This window comes from Mesoplodon bidens (genome assembly GCF_964165515.1).
Source record: "Mesoplodon bidens genome assembly, chromosome: 4".
Classification (NCBI taxonomy): domain Eukaryota; kingdom Metazoa; phylum Chordata; class Mammalia; order Artiodactyla; family Ziphiidae; genus Mesoplodon; species Mesoplodon bidens.
The window spans coordinates 137,678,831-137,706,334 of NC_138160.1; the positions used below are offsets into that span (position 1 = coordinate 137,678,831).

At 46.9% G+C, this 27,504-nt stretch overlaps 1 protein-coding gene across 1 annotated transcript; it reads right to left on the reverse strand.

Annotated features, from left to right (window-relative positions):
• Positions 1–4,788: 4,788 nt before the first annotated feature.
• On the reverse strand, positions 4,789–18,162 carry BTNL9 (butyrophilin like 9; the record flags this gene model as incomplete). The annotated part of the gene is made up of 10 exons (XM_081230682.1): positions 18,051–18,162; positions 15,761–16,108; positions 13,617–13,898; positions 10,984–11,112; positions 10,776–10,808; positions 10,457–10,477; positions 9,241–9,261; positions 8,979–9,005; positions 6,327–6,353; positions 4,789–5,411 (listed from the first exon to the last, which is right to left on the reverse strand). Exons 1-10 carry the CDS (start codon positions 18,157–18,159, stop codon positions 4,789–4,791), a joined length of 1,620 nt encoding a protein of 539 aa, XP_081086808.1. The 5' UTR covers positions 18,160–18,162.
• Positions 18,163–27,504: the final 9,342 nt, after the last annotated feature.

The window sequence follows — 27,504 nt, forward strand, 5'->3', positions numbered from 1 at the left end:
CCTTGAAATGGCTCTACCAATTTATAAGCCCACCAAAAATGAGCCCAATCCATGGGAATCTTTGTCTTTTCGTGTAAGATTTCTATGGAGCCAATGATAACTTGACTTGCATGCTGTTGTCATAGTCTAGGGGCTCTCTCAGCTCTGCCAGTTTTTGTGAGTTAACCATCACAAAGGCTGCGTCAAGCAGGGAAAGCCTCACCTCATAAGTGTGTTTTGTACACTGGATTGGGATCCATACATAGATGCTGGGCTCACCCTTTCCCGGGTTTGAGGCATAGCTGCATAGAAAATGTGAACAGTGGGGAGAACTGAATATACCATGTCCTATTTTTAGAAACTTGCCAGAGGGTCACTGGGTGTGGGCTGGAAGGAGATGGGTGTGTATTCTGAATGTTCCAGCCTCCTAGGTGGCCTCCAGCATGGCCTTTATGGGTCACAAAACAGTCAGCTGAATGTCTAAGATCTTTAATGTTGCCTTTTGTACCAGCTATATATGCAAATGTTTTAATACGCAAAACTCTTAAAGCAATAGATAAAGATTGCATATGGTCAAGGAACATATTTTTAATGTTATCACAAAACACCTGTTTGGACTCCAAAATATCTGCACACTAATGTAAATGATTATAGAAAATAAAACTTCTGGGCTTCCCTGGTAGCGCGGTGGTTGAGAATCTGCCTGCTAATGCAGGGGACACAGGTTCGAGCCCTGGTCTGGGAAGATCCCACATGCTGCGGAGCAACTGGGCCCATGAGCCACAACTGCTGAGCCTGCGCGTCTGGAGCCTGTGCTCCGCAACAAGAGAGGCCGTGATAGTGAAGAGCCCCGCACACCGCGATGAAGAGTGGCCCCCGCTTGCCACAACTAGAGAAAGCCCTCGCACAGAAAGGAAGACCCAACACAGCCAAAAATAAATATAAAAATAAATAAATTTAAAAAACCCCTTCCTTTCTCTGAATACCATTCATGGTATGTAAATAAGGCTATAATTGTATTATAACAGGTGGCCGAGCATATTTTCATAAGCTCAAAAATGTTTGATTTGTTAGAGAAGCCACAGGAGGTGACCAAATGCCTTACGTGAAATTGTATAAACTCAGTGATGGGCTGGAGCTGGTGTCTCATGAGAGCTGATCGAGGGCATCTCTTCCCAACTTCACCAAAGAAGTCACATCAGCAGCTTGAAATCAGCCACAGTGTGAGTCAAAAAATGTTACAGATTTTTTTCCCCAGAAAGTCAATTTTTAAATATTTATCAGACACCACTGCATTACTTTATCACTCCCTCTATATTACCATATTTTTAAATAAACCATTTGGAAATAATTATGTTCTATTATTCCTTAATACAGAAGTGTATATTTTCTTAAAATAAGGACATTCTCCTAGATCAAAATCAGGAAATGAATATCTATCCAACATTACTAGCTGATCCATAACCATTTTTTTAAAAGATTTTTTTGGTTGTGGACCATTTTTAAAGTCTTTTTATTGAATTTGTTACAATATTGCTTCTGTTTTATTATTTTTTTTGGCCACGAGGCATGTGGGATCTTAGCTTGCTGACCAGGGATTGAACCCACACTCCCTGCATTGGAAGGTGGCGAAGTCTTAACCATTGGACTGCCAGGGAAGTCCCTGATCCATAACCATTTTTTCAAAATGTCTCTTCTTCTCGAAATAGTGTCTTGTATAGGTCTGGGATCCCACTCAGAGTCACCTGTTGCATTTAGTTGTCATGTCTCTTTAGTCTCCTTCAATCTGAGGCAATTCCTTAGTCTTGCTTTATCTTTTTTTTTTTTTTTTTTTTGCTGTATGTGGGCCTCTCACTGTTGTGGCCTCTTCCGATGTGGAGCACAGGCTCCGGACGCACAAGCCCAGCGGCCATGGCTCACGGGCCCAGCCGTTCCGTGGCATGTGGCATCTTCCCGGACTGGGGCACGAACCTGTGTCCCCTGCATCGGCAGGCAGACTCTCAACCACTGAACCACCAGGGAAGCCCTTGCTTTATCTTTTCTATGACCTTGACATTGTTGAAGAGTATCAGCCAGTTTGTCTGATGTTTCCTCCTGATCTATGAATTTTGGGGGCAAGAATACCTCAAAAGTGATGCTGCTGTATTCTTCTCACTGTACTGTATCAGAAGGCACATCGTGTGAATTTATGTTGTATTTGGTGATGTTAACTTGTCACTTGGTTGAGGTGGCATCTGCCAGTCTCCTCCACTGCAAAGTTGGTAAGTGTTTTGTACTTCTAAAATAATTAGTATTTTATGTTGAGATACTTTGAGACTTCTATTGTAGGGTAAAGTTTTCTCTTCTCCCCCATTTATTTGTTCATTTATGTATATCAGTACAGATATACATAATCTTGGATTCCATTTTTCTCAGTCTGTAACTTCTATTAATTATTTTGATGTTCAAATTTGGCTATTGGGAGTCCCTTCAAGCGGGCTTTTCTGTCCATTTGACATCTCCCCACTATTCTTTGAGGACTTCTTTGCATTCTGGTAAAAGATGGTTTAGACCCATTCTGCTATGTGTTTCTTCAACATCCTCAAGCTATTAAATCAATTCTGACACTATTTACCTAGAGATAGTGTCAGATCCCACAGGTTAAAAGCTCAGTCCTATAAGACTCCCCCCACCCTTCTCACACCGATTACAAATCCAGGTTGCCTGTGTTTCTGTCCCACCCACCATAAATTGGAGATTCCCAAGACCCCTGCCTTGGGTTCTGTTAATTTGCTAGAGCAGCTCACAGAACTCAGGAAGAGTTTACTAACTAGATTACAGGTTTATTATAAAAGGATATAGCTCAGGAATCAGATGGAATAGATGCATAGAGGAAGGTATGTGGGAAGTGGCACAGAGCTTCCTTGCTCTCTCTGAGCACCTCTCTCCCTGCATCTCCAAGTGTTCACCAACCTGAAACCAGTCCTTTTGGGGTTTTATAAAAAGGCTTCATCACATAGGCATGCCTGGTTAAATCATTGGCCCTTGATGACTGAACTCAATCTCCAGCCCCTTTCCCCTCCCAGCGGTGGAGGGGGGTGCGTGGGCGGGGGTTAGTTCCAACCCTCTGGTCACACAGTTGGTTCCCCTGGCAACCAGCCCCATCCTTACTGGCTTTCCAAAAGTTATCTCATTATCGGGTGTGGTTGAAAGGGGCTTGTCATGAATATCGAAAGACACCCTTATCACTCTTATCACTTAGAAATTCCAAGAGTTTAAGAGCTCTGTTCTAAAATCTAGGTTGAAGACCAAATAAATATTTCCTAGTATAAATCAGAACATCACACCCTTCTTATATTTTCCCTGCCCCAGCCCTGGAGTCCACCATTTCTCCAAGGAGCCTTGGTTCCTTTCAGTGGTAAATAGTACTAAAAACTAAGTTCTGGGTGCAAGGTGTGCTCAATGGTACAGGGGTGTTATTGTTTCTAAGCCCTCAAAGCAGACAGAGCTAGGAACTATATGTATGTGCACACACTACCTCTCTATCTCTCATCTATCTATCTGATCTATCTATCCATCTATATATCATATGTGTGTTTCATCTATTACATAGTAAAAACCATGAGTTCACAATTATTCTTTCATTCTCTCCTTTTGCTTCTGTTTTTCGTTTGTTGTTGTTTTTGTATTTCTTCTCTCTGGCTGAAGAGACAGCACACTTAGTGAACTTTTTTCTTTGATCAACCCCTTGTTGAGCAATTCTTGTCATTATCCATTTTAATGTGCAAATTGTCCCATGATTGGTCAGTGGAGCCTCTTCGACCTAGCTCCTATATCTTTTTGTTATGTTCCCATCAGTGTTTTGACATTTAAAAAATTTTTATTTATTTACTTTTGGCTGCAATGGGTCTTCGGTGCTGTGTGTGGGCTTTCTCTAGTTGCGGTGAGTGGGGTCTACTCTTTGTTGCGGTGCGCGGGCTTCTCATTGTGGTGGCTTCTCTTGTTGTGGAGCACGGGCTCTAGGCACGTGGGCTTCAGTAGTTGTGGCTCGTGGGCTCTAGAGCGCAGGCTCAGTAGTTGTGGCACACGAGCTTAGTTGCCCCGCGACACGTGGGATCTTCCCGGACCAGGGCTCAAACCTGTGTCCCCTGCATTGGCAGGCGGATTCTTAACCACTGTGCCACCAGGGAAGCCCCCCGTCAGTTTTTGAGCATGTTTGTACATTACAGCAAAAGATGTTCCAGATTTACCTGTACTTTCTCTGCTCCAGCCCTGGAACCCATCATTTCTCCAAGTTCATTTTAGTGGGAATTGACAGTGAAAACTAGGATCTGAGCCTTAAGTGAACTCATTGCTTATGAAGTGTCATTGTTTCTAGATCTTTCTAGAGCTAGAAAATATATACAAAACTATTAAAATACACAAGTTAACTGATACCTCTAATTTTATCCAGTGAAGTTTCTCTTTTCCCCCCATTCCAGTTTCTTTCATGTCTTCCACAGTGAACACCCTGACTAGCAGCAACATGAATATATTTCTACTCATCAGCTCAAGCCTACAACATGCACAAATAAGCTTTGGAATTGCCTTTTTTTTTTCAAAGAAAATCATATTCATACATGTACACATACACATCTATTGATACATAGGCAAAGGTCTCCGTTTTTCCCATTTCTGCTATACTGAGCCTTTTAAGCCTTTGCTTGCGTTTTGGTTCATACACTGGGGTCGGTGTATTTGTTCCGTCTAGAGGAAGCGGCAGAGCAAAGCACTGACTGGGTATCCAGGAAGCCGCCCAGGACCCAGTCCTGTGGCCACGAGGGCGCCTCATCACATGGCCAGGGCGGGGTCCGAGGGCTCATAGGGTTGTAACCAGGTGTCATTGTCCTCCTCTTCGGGGACGCGTTTCTCTCTAACTGGCAATGGGCAGATGGTAAGTGGATCTGGGTGTTCGCTTCCGTCATGGGCTCTAGGCCTGAAATACGCGCAGAGTGTCCCAGAGAAGGTGTCCGTGAAGGTGAAGATGTGGGAGCCATTGGATACATTGAAGAAGGACAGCTTTCCCGCCTCGCAGTCCAGAAAGATGCCCACGCACCGGGGTGGCACGCGCATGGTGAGCGCGACGCGGTGCGGGTCCAGCACGAAGTACTCGCAGCCGTTCCACAGCCCCATCACCCAGTAGCCACCCGCCGGGCTCAGGCGCGCCTGCCCTGCGCGCGGCACCGCTGCCAGGCACGCCCCTAGGAACCAGCGGCTGCGGCGGCCCACGTGCACCTCCCAGTAGTGGCGGCCCGTGGAGAAGCGCTCCCGGCTTAGAACGCACATCTGCTCGGAGGACCGCTGCGGGTCAGCGGCCGCTGAGTCTGGCGCCATCCTGCGGGAGGACACGCTCTTGCCATCCTCGGAGACCTCCAGGCTGGGGTGGGCGGAGCCAGGATCCAGGGTCACATCCACTGCGCAGAGGCATATGTTTAGTGCAGGTGAAGGACGGTTCTGCCCCTACTCCCACACCTGTCCCCTCCCCCGACAGGCAAACCCTCTAGTTATCCTGATGGACCAATCAGTGGAATAGTCACCCCGTCTCCTGCAACCCCCTTCCCACCACCCTGATACTGAAGGGGCATGAAAGTCACTTCCTAGTTTTTGAAAGTGATTAGAGGAATCCCATTTCTTTCCTGAACCCTGAACCGGAAGGTTCTTGAATTCCATGGTGCCATGCAGAGCAGAGAGAGCAAATGAGGTAGGTTTGTGGGGCTAGAGGTGGGCTCACTTTCCCCAAGACCTGATCAACGGGAAGGAGCTTAGGGCTGATTCTGTCCCGGCTGCTTTCACCACCCTGTGTGACCATGAAATCACTAGTGAGCTCTGGGACTCTTTTACAGCAATTTTAGGATTTTAAAACTGTAGGGGACCTCTGAGGTCATCTAGTCCAGTACCCTGCACTCTAACACCCCATCCCCCCAAAAAAAACCCACACCTATTTGATGGATAGGAACCCTCTGTCAGACGATGTGGGAGGTTCCTTACAAACTCTGTATTCTCTCCTGCAAAGAGGCCCCAGTAGCAACCTTTCTGCCAGATGGAAACAAAGCTAGTAAAACCCAGAAAGCTATGTGCGTGTGGGAGCATGTGTGTGCACACAAACATGTGCATGTGTGAGTGCAATCACATTAATGCATGCGAGCATGTATGTGTGCAGGCCTATGTGTCATATTATGTGTTTTATACGTGAGCTTGTGTGTCTGTATGTGGGCTCCATACTTGGCTCCTGGACAGACCCTTCCTCTAATCTCAGTTCTGGATACCTCCCTTCTACTTAAGATCCAGCCAGCCTAATTCACAAGGCACAGTTCCTTGGCTTCAGCTACCTGCATGTTGTTGGGCTGCTCTCCACTCTGAAACCAAACAGAGGGGAAAAAGAGGATCAGAGATCTGAGTCAGTAACCCTAGAACCTTGAGGGAGGCTCAAGATGCAAAAGGGATGCCTACAAACTAAGTAACCTCATTCCCACCATGATAGCTGGCTTGGATCCAGACTGGCCTGGGTCCACCACGGCATCTTCCCGGGAATTTGGGATTGGGTGGGGGGCTGGTGTCAGTGCTGGCTTGTACCAAAGCTGTGTACAGGCTGAAGTTGTGCTGGGAACAGTGGGATGACAGAGTATGTGGGCAAAGAGAACCAATACAAGCAACTGGGATACCTTAAAGGATGGAAATGAAGCCTCAATCTCTGACTGGCTTAGTCTCCAGGAGGCCCAGCTGAGCTTGGCTCCTGTCCTGAGACATCCTCTGGACACCCTGTCTTGCCCTCTTTCTTACCATGAGCCATTCTGTGTGGATTTCTGTTTTGTTTTATCTTCTTCTATTTTACAACAAAGAGAGCACCTTAGTCACAAAATGCAAAAGCAATAGAAGACATTTTCAGAGCTCCATAAATTTACAGCAAGGCCTTGCAACCCTGATTTTGCAACAGAATAACCAGTAGATCTTTAAAAATATAGAACTCTTGCATAGAATAACTCAATTCGATAAAGGTGTCAATTCTCCCTAAATTTATCTATAAATTCAAAGCAATCCCATGTAAAACTACTTTTGGACTTTTTTAGAAACTTCATAAATGTATCCTAAAATTTATATTTTAAAAAGGTCCGTTAACTTTAAAAAGGAAGGGGAAATGGAGGAGGACTTGCGCTTTCAGGTACTTTAAAAGCCAAAGTAATATGTGACCAAAAGACAGACCCATGAAGACATGGGAACTGAATATGCACTAAAGGTGATACCCAAATCAATGGGGAAATCATGGATGGTGTAGTAGGTGGCATTGGGAAAACTGACTCTTAATTCGGAGAAAAATTGCTGGATTCTTGTCTAATACCACATAAAATGGTGAATTTCAGATGTATTAAAAACCTGCACATAACACATATACAGTGAATAGAAGAAAATGTAAGAGACTGTCTTTGTGACCTAAATGTAAGGAAGATCTTCTTCAACAAAACTTCAAAAACACATGCCATTAAGGTAAAAATGTGATGAATTAGCTTTTATCAAAATTGGTTATTTTTTTTCTTTTCTTTCTTTTTTTTTTTTTTTTTTTGCGGTACGCGGGCCTCTCACTATTGTGGCCTCTCCCGCTGCGGAGCACAGGCTCCGGACGCGCAGGTCCAGAGGCCATGGCTCACAGGCCCAGCCGCTCCGCAGCACGTGGGATCTTCCCGGACCGGGACACGAACCCGCATCCCCTGCATCGGCAGGCAGACTCTCAGCCACTGCACCACCAGGGAAGCCCTGGTTATTTCTTTTCAATAAGGGGCACCACTGGACAAAGCTAATAGCAGGTGACAGAAGAGAAGAAGGAATTCACAATGTATAATAACAATGAGGGATTAATATCCTATGTGTATATATCATATTCTATAATAATAATATTGCATGAAGGATGCCTGCAAACCAAAAGGCTCCATTCTCCAGCACTGACACCAGCCCTGTCTTGTGAATCAACAAGAAAAAGCTAGCAATGCCATATGGAAAATAGGCAAAGGACAGGAACACTGTCAATTTTCAGAAGAGGAAGCCCAAAAAGCCAGCTAGCATATAAAGAGATGCTCAAACTTCTTAGTGTCCAGAGGAGTGCAAACCAAAAGAACAATTACTTATCCCCATTGACTGGTAAACTTAGAAAGATGGCTCACACGGGATGTGGGCACATGGAGCCTCCATGCACTGCGTGAAGGATGATGGTGCTACCTTCAGGAGATCCTTCTATCCCACTTAGTGACACATCCCCCATGGGCCAGCAGTTCCCCTCTTGGGTATACATCCCAGAGAAACCTCCACACACAGCCAGAAGGCAACACGTTTTCAGATATTTATTCAGCATTGTTTGTGGTGTATAGAGTTAGAAGCAGGCTGGATGTCTACTCCAGGTGGGTGGCTAGCTCCAATGGAGTGCCCTGCAGCAAGGAGATACAGACTAGATTTACATGCAGCAGCAGGGATGGATATTAAAACACAGCAATGAGTGAGAAAAGCAAGGAGCAGCATGAGACTGTAAATGTCTTTACAGAAACTGAAGTGCACGCACGTGCCCAAAACAGAAATTCACCTCTTGCAAGAATACATACAAAATAAAGATACACATTAGACTGTTTGTTTTACAGGGGAAAATGGAGGAAGGTACAAGGAGAAATTATTACATATAAGGTAACATGCCTTATATTTACATATAAGGTAACTCTCACCAGGAGTGATGGTCTTTGAGGGGGGACACCAGGAATCTAGGTGATTCTGATGTGCAACCAGGATTGGCACCAATGATTTACCATATGCTTACACTTCAGGACAATATAAAAATAAATATAAAAGTAAAACTCAAATATAACCTGTACCAAGCAACACAGATTAATACATGTGTGTAGCTATGGAATAAACCAGAATGAAGCATAGTTGGTTAGTCAGAGCAGGTGACTGGGATGCTGAGATGTGACGTGGACAGTGGGAGGAAAACGGGCTTCACTCACCAGCCTGGCCTTCAGCCCTTCTCCAGTCTGAAGCAGCCAAGGAAAAACAGAATTAGAACACCAGGTCCCTGCAGCTTCCTTGTTCACACATCAAACTTTGCACCCACCCCTGCTCCTCTCCCCTTTCTCCTGCCACCCACACAGCCAGCAGAGTTCCAGCCTGGCCATCACACCTGGTTGGGAGATAAGAAGAACATACACGGATAACCAGATGCTACAAGGTGGACAACAAGAAATGGTTCTAAGTGGGGGGGTCACTTACCCAGCTCCGCTTGAAGTTTCCCTGTAAGCAGAACACACAGAGAAAACATCAGCCTTTGGATGAGTGGAACCACCTTCCCAAGGCAGTTAGGCCACTGGGAAGAGGTTTCTTAGTCTTAAACCGCTGCTCACCCTGACCCCATCCTAGATGCTGCATCACTCATCTGCAGGATTCTTACACCTCATCCTATTCTTTGCTCTAAGGCAGAAATCTGCACAGCGCTGGGAAGGGAAAACTGCTCTTGATACTGCTCTTTCAAGGTTTCTGGTCTGGTTTGGAGAGGCTACTGCTCACTTGCCCTGTAACACAAGCTTTTCCTGGGGAGGAAGTCCTGTGTAAGTCCAGGCACTGAGCACACCCTGCAGGAGCCTCAGGGTCACTTACTGGGTACATTATTTAAAGAACTAGGAGGACATCACACTCAATTATTTCCCCAGGCCAGATACCAAAACTCTGATATTTTGCCACTAGAAACGCATTCCTCTGATTTCTCTAATCTTTGTCCTTTTTTAAGAGTAAGACTGGGAAAGGCAACAATATACACTAATTCGGCCTATGATGTTAATGACTTATTGTGGCTCTTTTTGTTGTTTGGTTGATTGCCTTTTTTGTTTGTTTGTTTTCCCCTCCATGACTAGGTAGACTGCAAGACAAGCTTCAACTTTACTATTTTGTCTGGTGTTTTACTGGGGCAGACAAGGTGGTTCTCAAGGTCTTCCCCCACCCATGGTGGCCTTCCCCTCTCCTCTATCCCCTCTTCCTTTGGATTCACTCTTCCCTCCTCCCCCAACACGGTTTCAAGGTGCTGAGTCCCCCTGGGAAGAAAAGTGGATTTGATAAATTGCTTTCCCTTTGGTGCAAATTAAAGATGGCTTCCTTCCCAGTGACATTTGCATTAAAAAGAGGTTGTCCTAGGAAGATGAACCAGAGGGAGTAGACCTTTTTCAGTGGAATTGTAACTGAATTGTACACTTTGCAGGAGAGGGCCTGGCAGTCTTTCCAGAGGGTCTTAGGTCAGGTTTCCTTGGCAGGTGCACACAAATCGGTTTCGGAGGGTCAAGGCGGGAGGCTTAGAGGGATGGATTTCGAATGAGAGCGCTGCCATCCATTGCTCTCCAAAGGGCGCCTAAAATCACTGAACCCCTGCTTCCACCGTGCACCGGGGTTAACCCCCTAGCCCACAGCCAGCACTGTGGGCATGGCACCCAGAACTTACCCAGCTCTTCTGTGAGTTTCCCTGGGGAAAGAAAACGAAGAAAAGAGGAAAATCTCCATGGATCACTGAGGCCTTGCATCTCCAAAATGCACAGACTTGGAACCCTATGTGCTCTGGAGAACCAGTTTGAGCTGGACTCGAGGGAGGCGCAGGCTCCGAGGCAGGAGAAGTGGAAGAAAACCTCTGCCACGCCCCCGCCCACCCCCATCTCTGCCCTCTCCTAACCCCCGCGCTGTGACCTACTCGTCTTCTTCACCCAGCGTCCCCACTTCTGCGAGTCAGGGATGCGCGCGAAGAGCGCGTCTTTCCCTCTGCTTACCTTTGTCCTTCTCCGCCTGCTTCTTCAGCTTTTCTGCAAGGAAGAAAAAAGGGGAGGAGACGTGAGCGTGCGCGCTCCCCTGCCTGTTTCCACGACCCATGCCAGCCCTGCCTCCGCAGGATGGCCCCTCAGCAGTGCCCCGCTATGGCCGCCTCCACCACTGGGCAAAAGCCACCTCCAGGAGGGCAGCCCCCAGCCTGCCTGGTACCTTGGGACCTCCGTTGCTTCCGGAAGAAGTACAGCGCCAGCGTCGGGAGGAGAGCCAGGAGGATCAGCGGTCCCATCAGAGTCCCGAGGAAAGCTCTCTTCCAGGGAGAGGTTCCGGGTAAAAATACGTCTGGAAAACACCCCACATGGAGTTGTCTCGATTTGGTTTTCGCTAAACATTAAGTGAGAAGGCTAGTCTAGACACTGCGTGCCGGAAAACCCTCCCAGTGCCTGGTTGCCGCTTCCTGGGCCCCAGCATAGCCCTCTGTAAAACGGGCCTGAGAACCAGTCTGCAGTGCTCTAGAGAGAGGTGGCATCAGAGGACCAGCGGCGAACTTGAACTTGCTCAGCGCAGAGGAAGACACTGTAAACTGAAGGATGGGAAAGGAAGGCGCTGATGGGCTCTGCCCAGCCCTCCAGCTTAGAACCTCTGTGACCACAGCCCTGACCTCCCTCTACTTTTTCCTACTCTTGCTTTACATCTAAGGGCATGACAGTCCAAGGTGTTGATACCTGAAACCCAGTTAATAACTGCCCTCTACCACTCTGACGAATCCACACGTCATCTCCCGCTTCTTGCAAACACCTGGCTTCTACTTCTCATCACACCTTTGGAAGAACTGTTAGCAAAGCTTTGTGGGGCTGACTGACACTTCTTCTCTTCCCTCTCCAGGCGTCCTAGGGAGGATCTGCCCAGAGGCAGAATGTGGCGCAGGGTTCGCAAGGACAGTGGCTGGACAGTAAAGAAATGAATGCAAGATAGAGAGCAACCCTTTAGTAACTCTTGTGGCAATTTAATAGAATAATTTTGTGTCTGTTGAAGATAATAAGAAATTGGTGCTTTTATCTCAGTGGTCTTTAACTTTTTTATCATAGTAAAATATACACAACATAAAATTTACTATCTTAACCATTTTAAGCTTATAGGTCAGCAGCATTAAGTATATTAACATTGTTGTGCAACCATCACCACCAGAACTTTTTTCATCTTCCCAAACTGAGACTCTATACCCATTAAACACTAACTCCCCATTCCCCCCACACCCCCAGCCCCTGGTAACATCTATTCTACTTTCCCTCTCTATGAATTGACTATTCTGGGTACCTCATATAAAGAGAATCATACAATATTTGTCCTTTTGTGTCTGGCTTATTTCATTAGGCATAATGTGTTCTTTCGGTTTCTAATTTTATTTTTCTAGCAGTGCATTTTTATTGTCTTGGTTAAAAGTGTTGAGCTACAAAGGATTGGTCCTTCACCACAGGTGTTTTTGAAGCACTGACTTAGGGGTTAAAGAGCTCAGGGTCCTGTGCCTCCCTGACCTGCAATCTCCAGCCTCTCCTGCATCTTTCCAGCTCCTCAGAGAGCTACACACATTTCCATCTCAGGACCTTTGCACTTGAATGGCCTCTACCTGAATGGCCTCCTTGCAGATATCCATGTGACCCACACCCTTTGTCAAGGTTAAACACAAATTTAAAAACTGGATTTCCCCTGGTGCAAAAATGGAGGGAGATTCCCCTTTCCCTTCTCTTAGAGTATTTCCTTTAGAAAATTTGTCGATTCTTTCTCTATCCCCTCAAGATGTATACAAATCTTTCTGAAAGGTAAATAAGCCCCTTGCTAATTTTAAAACCCAGGAATGTTTTTCTTAAGGAGCTAGAGCCATCTCTTTGAAATGGAAACATCAAGGAGAAAGTACCCTTATCTCCAGGTCTGCTGGGAGTTTCACTTAGGTACCTGGCTCCAAGTTGTAATTACATGCTTGTCATAGAGATAAGAGATATCTTATTTCTCCTTTGGAGCAAGACAATTAGCTAACACAGATGTTACTCCTTACCCAATTACCAGGTAAATTTCGGGTGAACTATGTGTGACACATGGTGCTTATCAAGTCCTCTTACCTGAGGACAAGTTATCGCTTATAAGGGTGAGATTTCTTTCTGTTATGATAATATAACTATTGATTTGGACCATGTGAAACATGGCCCATAGGTTGGGTTTATCCTCAAGACTTAAAACAATTAGAGCCATGAACGTTAAATCCTTCAAATGGGCGCCTCACAATAAAACTGTGATCCTAGATAATGGTCTTCCTTTGAACTCAGGGCTTAACTGGTCTTCTTCCCTGATCCACCACTTTTAAATCCATATATACACTCCACCCCGCCTTAGCATGCTTCCCTGCTTCATGTTTCTCTGTCTCAGATAACATCTTCTAACATGTGCTGTAATTTACCCTTTTGTGTATCTGTTTCCCCGGCTGGAATGTGGACCTGAGGCCAAGGGTTTGGGGACCATTGTGGGTGATCAATAAATATTGTTTGAGGGATAAAATTAGGAACACATGGGCTCTCATGATGCCCTCTAATAACTAGAGTTTCTGGATTTTAGTGCCTGGTCTTTGGTTCATAATGTTGGCTTTCTGGGGCCTCCCCCAATTACTGTTTGGGTTGTCAGTTGTACACTCATTAGGTTCCTGATACTATGGCTGACTTTCAAGGTGTCAGGTTTAACCCACCCCATACACAGCCAGGCTCCAGGGCCATTGTGTCCTAATAGATGGTGTTTGGGATAATGGACATGGAGAACTTGAAGACTAGGAAGATGAGGGTGCGCTGGCACCCACTGACCTGCTATCTGGACCACGAACTCTTTCTTCTGGCCCAGGAGGGGGTTCTGGATGGAGCAGGACACGTTGCTGTGGGCCCCCCCTTGGACGACCACAGAGGTTTCCAGACTGAACAGGCCTTGGGCATCCTTGATGATGACTTCAGTCTCTGGAGGCAGGCATCGTCCCTGATGGTCTCTCCACTGAGACTGTGGCTTGGGGTACCAGCCACTGGAGCTGCACCTTAGTTGAATGCCTCCCTGCTTGAAGCCCTCAAGGGAGATGTGAGGGTCCGAGCCCAGCCCTGAGAGAGGCAGGAAGAGTGGGAAAGATCAGGCTCCTTCCCAGAAGTTGTATGTGAAGTTCATGCCACCATTCACCATCTGCAGTCACCATAAGGCATCATGACTGTGACTGCGCTTAACACATTTGTGGGCTTGCAGCCCTCCACCAGTGGACTATAAATGACAGGCTAAATCACCGGTGGCATGTGGGGACAGCACTACCTCTGAAGGGCATTTGAAAATAGGGAAGGGCTACTGATATTTAGTCATATAATGCAAGGGACAGTCCCCCTAGAATGAAGAGTAATCCCACCCCAAATTTCAATAGATTGTCTTTTCTCTCTCTTGAATCCCACTGGCACTCAAGTGGCTTTGTTATATATACTTCTTTATCTCTCTATCCAAGTAAGCTAGCTTTATATTTTGAATATGCAAAACATTAAGATGGTTTAAACATCAATACTGTAAAAAACAGTAGATCAAAAAAGCCCCAGGCGGGCTTCCCTGGTGGCACAGTGGTTGAGAGTCCGCCTGCCGATGCAGGGGACACGGGTTCGTGCCCCGGTCCGCGAAGATCCCACATGCCGCAGAGTGGCTGGGCCCGTGAGCCATGGCCACTGAGCCTGTGCGTCTGGAGCCTGTGCTCCACAGCGGGAGAGGCCACAATAGTGAGAGGCCCACGTACCACCAAAAAAAAAAACCCAGGCATTTCTCCATCCTTTCCATCCCATTGCACCCTCTCCTCCCTTAAGTAACCAATTTCATTAGCTTCTAGTTTATCCTTCTTGTTTCTTTTGTGCCATGTTTCTCCTCCTTTCTTACACAAAAGCTAACATGCTATAGAACCTCTTTTGCGTCTTCCTTTTTTCTCTTAAAAACATCACATAAATCACTTCATATCAGCTTAGAGCTCTTTCTCATTTTTTTAGCTGCATAGTGTGATAGACCACACTCAGCATCCATGCTTGGACATTTAGGGAGTTTCCACTGTTGTACAATGTAAACTTATACATATGCCTTTTTTCATACTGGAGCTGTGGGAGGTGTATCTTCAGGGTCAACTCCTAGAGGTAGAATTGCTGTTCAAAGGGTAGATGCACAGGCAGTCCTGTTAGCCATTGCCTAATCCCCCTGACCTGGAGCTGCAGGACTTTGAACTCCATCAAGAAGGTAGGTGGGGACTTCCCTGGTGGCACAGTGGTTAAGAATCCGCCTGCCAGTTCAGGGGACACGGGTTCGAGCCCTGGTCCAGGAAGATCCCACATGTTGCGGAGCAACTAAGCCCATGCACCACAACTACTGAGTCTGTGCTCTAGAGCTTGCATGCCACAACTACTGAAGCCCACGTGCCACAACTACTGAAGCCTGCGCGCCTAGAGCCCGTGCTCCGCAACAAGAGAAGCCACTGCAATGAGAAGCCCGCACACCACTACGAAGAGTAGCCCCCACTCCCCGCAGCTAGAGAAAGCCCACGCGCAGCAAGGAAGATCCAATGCAGCCAAAAATTAATTAATTAATTAATTAATTAATATAAAAAAATAGGTAGGAGGGGGCCTGCTTCCCTACACCTCCACCAAGAGTGTGTGATCCAAATATTGAATGTTTGCCAATCTGATGGGTAAAAAAATTGTATCTCTGTAGCTTTAATTTGCCTTTTTCTCACTATGAGTAAAAGTAATCATCTTTTCTTATGTTTCAGGGCCATTTGTGTATCTTTTTTGTGTGCATTTTTTTGTTCATTTTCTAATGAATCTTTCTTTTTAATACTTTTTTTTAAAAATTAGAGATATTTTCCCTTTCTCTGTTCTTTTCTATCTACTCTTGACCTGTTTCCAAATGGACCATTTTCTCCTCTCTGTTGGGGCTTGACCTGGTCACGCACCTGCCACCTCCAGCTCCCAGACTGCTTCCCCAGTGAAGTCGCTGGAGAGGAAGCGGCACCCGTATGGACCCTCGTCGTCGGGGACCACGGGGTGGAGCCTCAGGGTCACGCTGCCATCAGCGATCTCGTCCGTGACAAGCTTGGTCCTGTTCTGGAACTGCGCCATCTGCTGTCCATAGAACTCCTGCCGTTCCCGGTACAGGTGCACCACGTCTGAGGCCTGGCTCCGGAACCAGCGGATCTCCATGTGCTCGGCGTCCCGGTACGGCGACAGATGGCACGAGAATTCCACCTCATCCCCGACGTGTGCCAGAATGGGTTCCCCGTGGCCTACCACTCTGACCTCCTCTAGGACGAGAACCCAGACAATGGCCCAAATCAGCACTCCTCAAATATGTTTTTTTTGCAGTAAACCATTCAAATGACAAAGGTGAGACACTCTACAGGATGACCGGTCCGGTTGCTTGAACAAGTAATTGTCATGAAAAAGTTGAGTGTGCCACATTAAAAAATACACAAGGAACATTACAACCAGATACAAATGTGTGGTGCTGGACTGGTAGCTGGTTTGAACCTACCAAATGCAAATATTATTTTGGGGACAGTTATGTAAATATGGCCAGGGAATTAAATTAAATGGAATCTTTGGCAAAAAAAAAAGCAAGTTTCAAAACCATATGTACACTATCCTCTTATTTGATTAAAAATTTGACATATTTGCATAAATGTGCAGAATAAAAGATCTCAAGGGAAATAGACCAAATTATTGATAGTGATAAGTTCTGCCTGGTGGGAATGGATGTTTTCTTATTTTTGCTTTGTCTGATTTTCTAACATTTTATAATGCACATGGACAGCTTCTGTAATAACAAAGGGTATTAAAGTAATCTAGGGGTGCTCCTTGTTTCATGGGTTTTCCTATCTAAGGCCAAACCCTGCTTTCAAGATTTTAATTTATCTGGATCTTTCATTTGATTGTTCTCTGCAGTGATGTCTCGGTATGGCTTCTCTACTCCCTGTTTTCTGCAATTTCCATGAGAGTTGCTATTCCTGCTGCAGTGCCTCTCTACCCAGCATGACTTCATTCTTTTTTCTGGCTTCTGTACACCTCCTTCCCTTCGTTCAAAGCTCAGCTTAGGGCCTCCCTGGTGGCGCAGTGGTTGAGAGTCCGCCTGCCGATGCAGGGGATACGGGTTCGTGCCCCGGTCTGGGAGGATCCCATATGCCGCGGAGCGGCTGGGCCCGTGAGCCATGGCCGCTGGGCCTGCGCATCCGGAGCCTGTGCTCCGCAACGGGAGAGGCCACAAGAGTGAGAGGCCCGCATACCGCAAAAAGAAAAAAAAAAAAAAAAAAAAGCTCAGCTTAATCCCACCCTAAATTCTTCCTTTATGAATCTCTCCCATCCTTCACTTTGCCCATATAGCATGGGGGCACCTTTCTTCACTCCATTTGAGAACCCTTATTGCCCACCGGGTGTAGCCCTGATACCATCCCTACCAGCTTCCCTCTCCAGGTTCTCTCTAGCTGTCCCTGCCCCCATGCCTGATGCTTGGCCCTCTTCTGGGCACAGCCTGCCTCAGTTTACTCTCCATCTGTCATCTTCCTGGAGAATGTGCATCCTGCAAGGCTCTACTCAAATAATACCTCTTTTCTATGGCCCTTCATGGCTTTCTGGAAAAAACAAACTGGTCTCTTAGTTGTGCTCCCAAATCCTTGGGTACATTTCTCTTGCAGCTCTGGTCACACAGCTGGACAGCCATGTATGTCATGTCTGTCCCCCTGCCTTGAAAGACTGAGGATCTGGGCTGTGCCTAGTCACCTTGGTATCCCTGGTTTCCAGCTCAGGGAATTAGGGAATTGTATTTGCGTAACTAGTTTACACTCTCTGTTAGTTGCTTCTTTCATGAGAGATGGTAAGATTAGGATCCTCCCTGCCGTTCAAAAGCTATGGCTTATATGCAGGAGAGGAGTTAAAAATATTTTCCAACTGGTTCAGCCTAAGCACAGACCAATAAGAATCTCCTGGCACCCTGCTGCTATGCCTTCTGCCATGCTTGTGAGCTGTGGAGCTGTGGGTGGCTGCAGGGATGGTGGGGGAGCACTGTGGGGCTGGATGGTGTTTGGGGGTGGTGGCTCTTTAACAACTGGGATGGAAATCTTATATTTTAGCCCCTGGCACAGCCTGGTACCAGGCTACAAGATCTCAGCCCTGGGATCACCTGCAGAAGGGGTGGGCAGAAGCTGAGGTGCTCACGTCCTGGCTGTCTGGGCTGCAGATTAGACAGGTTACCTGAGTGCATCTCCCCGGGCTGAAGCAGGAGGAGGAGGTGAGTGAGGAAGGAGAGACTGCTGGGAAGACGTACTCGCTGGTAGGAGTCCAGGGAGACTGGGAAATCCATCACTTTTCCTCAGCAGTGGGGGCCACCTGGAGAGGGACAAAGAGATACTGGAGTGACGCAGGAGAGCTGGAACTCCATGCATCAGGCCTGACGTCTGTCACTGCCTCAATTATTTTTTGTCTGGTTCTTGCAAGCTCCAGTGCCTGGCTTCTTTTCAATCATAGCCAGATGTGAGAGCTGCTTCTAATTTTAACAGGCGGCACTGCTTATGGCATTGTTGGCCTTGCTTGGACTCACAGAGCTGAGAGAGGACAAGGCCAATGGGTCCCAGAGGAAGCAGCTTCTTAGCTTCGCATTGTTTAGAGCCAGGAACAGAGCCATGCATTGTTTTGGGGCTGAGCTAGGATTTAGTGACTTTGCCCAAACAAAGGGAAACCTGTAAGGATTCCCAGATGCATTTTCCTTCTCTCTGCCCAAACTTGCTCCCAGTTCCCTTTGACCTGGAACATCAGGTCCACAAGACAGAGGAACAAACACAGAGTTCTAATCTTTCCGAAGTAGGATGCATGCCTGGCTGCCTTTTAACTCCAGCCACATCTAGGACACCTTCTTCCATCCCTGAGACTTCAGGTGGAGCTCCCAGGAGGTCAGCTGGCGACTGTCACTGAGTCAGTAGCATCTTTGAGACCATAGTGATGGTGCCGTCCCATCTAGCCCTCCCCATGCCTCGTCTGTGGCACTGGAGACCCAGCCCCAGGCAAGGGCTGTTCCCTCTTCACTCCTGATGCCCCTTTGGCACCTGAAGTAATGCCTCACAGCGTGAGACCCAGTGAGCCTGGGCAGCTGTACATCTTGGGAGATACATAAGCCTCTCCACATTTCTCCTCTATTTAGTTGTGAGACTTTAGACAGATGATGTAACTTGCTGAACCTTAATTTCTTTGCTTAAACCATGGAAGAAACCAGTCCAACTCAGAGGGTTGTTAAGCTTAAGCCTCCTATGGGTGGGATGGGTGCTCTCTAAAGAAAAGTCAGGGACTTCCCTGGTGGTCCAGTGGTTAAGACTCCATGCTTCCAATGCAGGGGGCCCCCCGGTTTGATCCCTGGTCAGGTAACTATATCCCACCTGCATGCCACACTAAGCTCTCTCATGCCACAACTAAAAGATCCCACATGCCACAACTAAAAAGATTCCGCATGCCCCTAATGAAGATCTCGCATGCGGCAACAAAGATCCCACGTGCAGCGACTAAGATCCGGCACAGCCAGACAAATAAATAAATATTTTAAAAAGCCAGCTCCTCTCTCTGCCTCCATCTTCTTCCAGAGGCTGCCTCCCTCTCCTTTCATGCCATCATAGCACCCCCAGAGCAGAAAGCCCCATGCAGTTTCTACTCTCCAGCTCCCCGTCTCCCTTCTCCCTCTCTCTGGCCCCCCACTCCACTGTTTGGTTTTCCTTTTCCCACAGACCTGCGAGGTGGCACGTGTCCCTGGGGTCCTGGGGCTGCAGAGTCCCAGCCACACTATCAGCAATATCACTAGCGGGTTGTAGATGAAGGACTTTAAATTTTTTTTGAAATATAGTTGATTTACAATGTTGTGTTAATTACTGCTGTATAGCAAAGTGATTCAGTTATACACATATATATTTTTTAATATTTGTTTCCATTATGGTTTATCGTAGGATATTGAATATAGGTCTCTGTGCTCTACAGTAGGACCTTGTTTATCCATTCTATATATAAAAGCTTACAGTAAAAAGAAAAAAAAAAAGTTGAACTCAAAAAGAGTAGAATGATGGTTACCAGGGGCTGGAAAGGGGAGGGGGGAATGGAGTAAATATTGGTCAAATGGTACAAACTTTCAGTTATAAGATGAATAAGTTCTAAAGAGGTAATGTACAGCATGGTGATCATAATTAATAATACTGTATTGTATGCTTAAATTTTTCTAAGAATAAATTTTTAGCGTTCTCACCACACACAAAAAAATGGTAGCTATGTGAGACGATGGATATGTTAATTAGCTTGATTGTGATAATCATTTCACAATGAATGCACATATCAAAATATCACATTGTATACTTTAAATATACACAATTTTTATTTGTCAATCATACTTCATAAAGCTGAGAGAAAAAAGTATTAGCTTTTAGTAAATTATTTTTCTGCAACTATTCAGGTGGTCATATGTTTCTTTCTTCTTTATTTCCTTTCATCTGTTTTTCAATTGATTTATTTAATTTACCTAAATTGACAAAATTCTTAGACTAAAATTGTTAACAATAAAAAAAGAAAGCTTACAGTAGATGAAGGACTTAAAAAGCTGCTGGTCATGCAGCAGAAGACTAGTCTAAGGAGGTGTGCAGGTGAGTTAATGGAAGGGAGGCTCCCTGACTGACCTCTGTGCTGGAAGGACAGTGGCGGACAGGACTACAGCAGGAGGAAGGGGCAATGGCCTATGAGTCAAGTGGGCCAGCGTCTGCGGGCCCTGCCCTTCCACACACAGGTGGGAAGACAGAGGGGCAAGTTGGGGGGGCTCCATTCATGTTTCAGAAGGGACCCCTCAGGGAGGAGATAGGAGTCCCCTCTGAAGTGTGCCTGGCTGATAGCCAGCAGTTATTGGAATCATTATTCACACAATAACCAGCAGAACAGAGACCTTGGGCCAGGGTCCAGGCTCAGGCTGGACAGTCCAGCCTCTTGCCCTTTTGGCTGATGGCAGGAATGTGTCTGTGACAGGCCTAGAAACTGGCAGCAAAGGACATAGAACCCCATGGGGTGAAGCCATGAGGGTATATCAGCACCAGCTAATGCCTTCCAAAACAAGAGGGGCTCAGAGCGTGTTTCTGGATCCATTTGGATCAGCCAGACTCTGAGGAATTGGTCAATACTTGTGCTAGGTGCTAACTTGAGTCCTTCCCAAGGCAGCAATGGGGCATTAGGCCCACAGCAGGGGGCAGGGGCACCTCACAGCGGGAGCACATGCTCCAATATTCCCAGGCAGGGGGAGGCTGCCACCTGTCAGTCAGTGTGTTCCAGACACTGGAATTACTATCAGGACGGCAGTTCTCTGCTGTGATACATTCATGTGATTTCAGTCACTGAGGCTGCAGGGGGAAGAGGTCATAAACACACATATAACGTGCATGTGCCCACAGTAATAAAACTAATATAAATCGAGCACTTACTATCGACCAAGTACTTACCTATAGCAGAAATATTATCACTATTATTATAGGACCAAATTACAGGCAAGGACACTGAGGTGTCCTTGGGAGGCCAGGTGACTTGCCCTGCACACACGGCTAGAATGTGGTGGAGTGGGAGTTCCTCCCAAGCTCTGCCCTTCTCTTTTTTTTTTTTTTGGCGGTACACGGGCCTCTCACTGTTGTGGCCTCTCCCGTTGCGGAGCACAGGCTCCGGACGCGCTGGCTCAGCGGCCACGGCTCACGGACCTAGCCGCTCCGCGGCATGTGGGATCTTCCCGGACCGGGGCACGAACCCGTGTCCCCTGCATCGGCAGGCGGACTCTCAACCACTGCGCCGCCAGGGAAGTCCCTCTGCCCTTCTCTTGATACAGATTCCTCACCAGCTGTCGTGTGTCAAAGCTGGGTGCACCTTCAGTTTTCCTGTCCCCCAAACTGTGACCCGTGTTAGGAATCGCCTGGTCACTGACTGCAGTGCTCACCCTGACAGCATCTCACATGCACTGAAGAAGTGGCTTGAGTCCCCTATGTCAGCCACAAGACTAACCAACCAACAAATGCATAAAAATTTTAAAATCCACTTCTGATAAAACAACTTAAAACTGGAGTTTCCCTTATCAACAGCATCTCCTCTAGCAGGAGGTAATGCCTTGTGGTACCTTTCCTTCCAACACTTACGGACCTGACTTTAAAGACTTTAATAGGAAAGAGACAGTCTGGCAAATTCTTGAAGGGACTTCAGAAGGGCTGAATGCCCCTTCCTGGTCTAAAGGGCACCCTACTCCCCAGTCGCTACCTGAAGTTTGCCTTTTCCAACCTCCCTTTGCAGTTGAAAGTCTCTGATCCTTACCCCTCTGAAGGGAAACACTTTCTGATTTCAGCTATTTGCATCACAGTGTAAATGGATTTCAGATTCTTTTTCTGAAAAGAAAAAGAATGGGGAAGTTTTGCTGGGGAAAGTTGAGACTGGCCACGTTGCATATTTGGGGAAGAGAGAGGACCCAGTGAGGGGAAGGACAGCCAGAAAAGGGGTCTCAGGCTGGCGCTAAGCTTTGCTGGTGGGGTACAAGCTCCTTGCTCTCCAGGGAGCCTGAAGATGCAAGGAGGAATAAGGGTCGTGCACACCGATGCCAAAGAAATGCTGCTGAAATGCGGCTACTTCCACCCAAGCCTATCTTTCCTCTTCCTTCTTTCCTTCTCCTTTTTCCCCTGGCCTCACTCCAACCCCATTCCAGTTTTCTCCTCCTGCATCCCCAATTCCTAAACAACATTTATGTTCCCTTGATTTCCAGTCCTTCAGCTCTTGAGTTTCTCTTTAAAGATTATTATATTCTGCTTTTGCTAATTTGTAAGCTTGGGCTGTGTGTGCTTTGCCCTTTTCCCGCTCTCCGTATCCTAAGCTACGAGCCCCCAGGCATAGGGCTTTGGCACTCTTGCACGCCGCTCCCCTTCTAGCACCTGCTGCAATGTTTTGCCTTTCACAAGCTGTCAATTAACGATCACTGGCTTGCTCTGGTTTTTATTTCAATAGGTCCACAAGAGGGTTTCCACCCCTTGTCTCTACAGGAGATGAATTGTCCCAAGGAGGGACCCTCTTTGAGGCTTCACATGGCTTGAGGGGGAAATGGGATGTGTCAGAATCCTTCCTCTTCAAGTGGAGCTGCCTAAATGGGCATCTCCCCTTGGTCACACTGACATCCCTATCCTGCAGCCAGGCTCAGCGGATAAGATGGTGCCAACCCATCTTGCACTCCCTCCTAAGGCCTCATTTCTGCCTCCCATTTCTGAAAGGTGGAGGTTTAGACAGGCATTGAGAATGAGGCACATACCTGGCAAGTAGCAGCCAAGGGTCCAAAATGGCAGATGAATCCTGGTGATCTCAATTTCCCTGCAAGGGAGACAGTCGTGAAGTATCCAGATTCCAGATGCTAAGGTCTCCTAGACGTGGGCTGGCAGTTCACTTGAGGGGGACCAGCTCATCTTTGACAAAATTACCCACCCACCTTCCACCTAAGACACAACACTGCTTGCTCTGCCCTTTGCTATAAAAACCAAGATAGATAGAACAAAACGAGGAAGTCTCTGTCACATCCTGCCTGTGTGAGGAAAACCATGAATTGAATTTCCATGGAACATGCCCCTCCAAGGTCTTGGGAGGAGGGGAAAGGTATCTGGGAGGTTTGTAGAGACTGCAAACTACAGAGGCTCAGAGCAGGGAAAAAAAGCTCCAGTTGGCTGCCCGGGATATCTGGGGCTCCAGGGAGGCAGGATGGTCATGCCTGGCTAGCCCCTCTCTCTTCACCATCATAGCAAAAGATACAGAGACAGGACAGGAATATCCATTAACTAAGGGTTAGGAAAGGTCTGGCGCTCAACTTTTAACCAGCTATACCCTCCTCTGCAGGGTAAGGACAGTAAGAAAAATAACCCGGTAACTTTGCCATAAGTAAAACCTGCAAGAGCTGTTCACATACAACTTGGAAATACAGTGGGGTGCTGTACTGGGATTTCTCTAATGGAGTGGAACTCAAAAAAATAAGAAGCAATGACTACCCCACCCCACCCCATTTTGCCATATGCCACTGTGCAACTTTGGTATTAGTGGGAGAGAAGCACAGTGGACTAAGGTGCCAGCCACCTGGCTGTACCCTGACACTGACATCCTTCCTAGGGGACAAGTCAGATCTGTGACACGGGGTAACTCAAGCACATGGAAGACTCCCAGAAATGCCTGTTTGGGGAGGGGTCTGTGCAAGTGCTAGGGTTCTGGGTTAGTGGATGGAGGTCAAAACAGTGAGCTTTGCGGCACAAATTTGAAGGTAATGCTCCATATTCAGGCAGGCTGGTGCATGCATCCCAGGCTTATGCATGCATAGAGACATCCCAGGACAGCAAAAGGGTCCGAGTGGTGAGCTCAGATGGTGAGCTCAGGTCCCTGGGGCTGGGAAGACAGAGGGGTGCTCAGGGACAGATTAAACATAAAATTGACACAATAAAGAGCAGGATCAGGGAAATGATGGGGGCGAGGGGAGGGGGACAGAAACTCTGAGTGGAGGAAAGTGGTTAGCACGTATGGGGCAGGAAAAGCTATGGGCTTGCCACGAGTATTTATGAAACTCCTCAGTGGAATGGAAGGCTGGGACCAAATTACAAAGGACTCTTCATTCCACACAGGGAAATGAAACATTGATCTACTGGGCAGTCAAGAGCCATTTCGAAGTTCAAAGGACCTGAAGTGATTCAGGCTAGAGAAGAAAATGATGGTCGTATGGAGGGGTTGTTTGGAAAGGTTCGTCCTGAGCTTTTCATTGGCCTTCCCCTCTGGTCCTCCACACCACCTGGGGAGAGGTGAGAATGTTACAGCAAGAATGCAAAGGCAGCAGGCAGAGTTCACTTCTGTGACACAGCACTGCTGGGATATGGGAGGGAGACCCCACCTGCCACTTTCTACACCTCAGGGTGCATCCTCCAGCAGGGACATGGCCCAGTGCCCCTTCCCACCAGCTGCATGTGGGTACCTCCAGTCCAAGGCCTCAAGAAATGCATAAATACCTGTATCCAAAAAGAGAGTGAGCTCTGGACTCCTGGAGAACTGAAAGTGAAAAGGGAGGGACCCTCACCTGCCCTTGGACAGTGGGGAACTCACAGCTACTCCGTTGGGTCACTTAGGCCAATTCTCTTTGATGTACACCGGCCCTCACCATGAGGTTGTCTGAGGGGATTCAGGGGTGTGGGAGCTGGAGAACACCCCAAGCACAAAGGCCATTCTCACACATAACATGGGGAGATGGAACAAAAAGTAATGCCAAATTCTCAAGTATATGAATTAATCATTCTCTTCTGCTAAGGAAAAATAGCAAAAGAAATGGCAGTAAGAGCAGCCTAAGATAAGCTTGTGAGCACAGATGCAGGTTTGGGGGAGAGAGGGGAGTCATCTTCTCTCCTGAGTTTGAGAATACATAAAATGTTCTCCCTCATCTTCAGAGTCCATGCAGAAATTTGTATCACCCCTCTCTCTACCTCTCAGTGCTCATTCTAGCTTTTCCAACCTTCTTTCTTTTTATTCTTGGCCCCTAATCTTTACGAGTCAAGCACCCACGGTGGTCACTTCCACCCCCATGCATTTACACCCGCCGTCCTACCCACCTCTTCTCTCTGCCAATCTCTTTCCCCAAGTTCCTGCTAAAAACTTCTTCTAGTGTCTTCATGGATGAATTCCTCCACCTCTCTCTGTGCACACACTTCCTCCTTCTCACTCTTCAAGTTGCCCCGTACAGCTTGAACTTGTATAAATGTCTAATGGGGCCACATTTACAAATGTCTTTATGTGACTATATTTTCTTTTCATCTACAGTTCTGGCTCCCGGTGTTCAGTGCCAAGTCTCCTTGACCCTTGGCATATTCTTGGGTTCCAGCAGAGATTCCTCCTCATGAAGGATATTAGCTAATCGCATAAGTTGATACACAAAAGAGGAGACGGTCATTAAGGGAGATGTTTTTTGCTCTGCACTGCTCAGGGGCAGAAAGATTTGCTAATTTCTTACCAACCTTCCTCCAGCCCAAAGCGTGGCCTCCTGAGCTTTCCTCAGTACATACCTTCTTTTATTGTTTTCCAAGAAACTCAGACTGTCAGCTGGCAGGACACCCACCACTGTGCTTTTGTCACACAGATGGTGAAGTGCACACATGCATTGAGAGAGAGGGAGAAGCACCCTACCTGCTCTCTGAACTGCAGGCGCTCATCTTTAGCTGGGTCCTGGGAGGTGTAAAGGGCTGCAAGGGCTGCACACACCCTTCCACTGCCCAATCACCAGTCTCCAAGGTCAGCAGGCATTTCTGGGGTGACTTGAAGGGTATTGCCCCAAGGCATCAGCATTGGGCACTCCAGCCTCAGAGGAATTCCCTTCCGATAAAGAATTAGCCAGCATCCTCTTACAATGTGCAAAACCATATAGAATGAAAATTGGTTGTAAAGAAGCCACCAGCTGAATGCAGGTCCTGTTGAGAATTGCCTGAGGCGGGGCCGAAAGGGGGATATCATTCAGAGTTGACCTCTTCCGGTGACTACTAAAGTGTTTGTCCCACAGCTGGGACAACACACCAACTCCTGAGCAGGCCCCAGGAAGGAAAACGGAGGAGGGAACAAAGAGACTAAAATTAGAAGTACGTTCCTCCACAGCATGTAGGAGACAGAATATCTTAGAGATCACCTCTCCCAAGCCCCTCATTGCACAATCCAGAACTCAAGCTGCAAAGTGAGTGAGTGACTCCACCAGTGTAATAGGAAGGCAGAGTTTCCATGACACCACATCCCTTGGGAGGTGCACACCCTATGGCCTGGGTGCAGTTCTGAGAACCTGCCCCAGGTGAGGCCGAGAGCTGGTCATGGACACAGTTATCTCTGTTCAGACTTGGCTTTCAAGCCTGCAAGGGAGATGCTTCACATCATCCCATTCTTGTTGCTCTGTGCACCTTTTCTATCGTGTCTGTCTTGGCTTCTGATGGGCAGAAATTCATTATTACACACAAACAAAGCTGCACTGAATGTGTTCTGTGCATTTGTGTAATGATTTCCTTAGAACACAAGGGGATTTCTGGATAACAGAGAACATGCATTTAAGGTTTTGATGACTACCCTCCAAAAGTGTTACACCTATTGCCACTTTTAGCAGCAGGGTATAATGGTGCCCATCTCTGTGCATGCTTTTAATAAATGCTGAAGTCACAAATCTCTTGCATTTTGCTAAATTTATTTTAGTGTGCCTTTTCCTATCTCTCGTTCATGTTTATGGTCTACTTGTATTTCAGGGCTGTGAGTTGTCTGTTCTATCTCATTTATATTGGATTGCTTACCTTTTCTTATCAATTTATAGGTGTTCTTTAGATATTTTGGATACTGACTAGAATAATTATACCCATTGTTTCTGTTTTAACTTTACTTATGGCATCTTTCATCTTAGAGAGATGTAAAGTTTTTTAATTAATTAATTAATTAATTAATTAATTATTTTTGGCTGTGTTGCATCTTCGTTTCTGTGCGAGGGCTTTCTCTAGTTGTGGCGAGCGGGGGCCACTCTTCATCGCAGCGCGTGGGCCTGTCACTATCGTGACCTCTCTTGTTGCGGAGCACAAGCTCCAGACGCGCAGGCTCAGTAGTTGTGGCTCACGGGCCTAGCTGCTCCGCGTCATGTGGGATC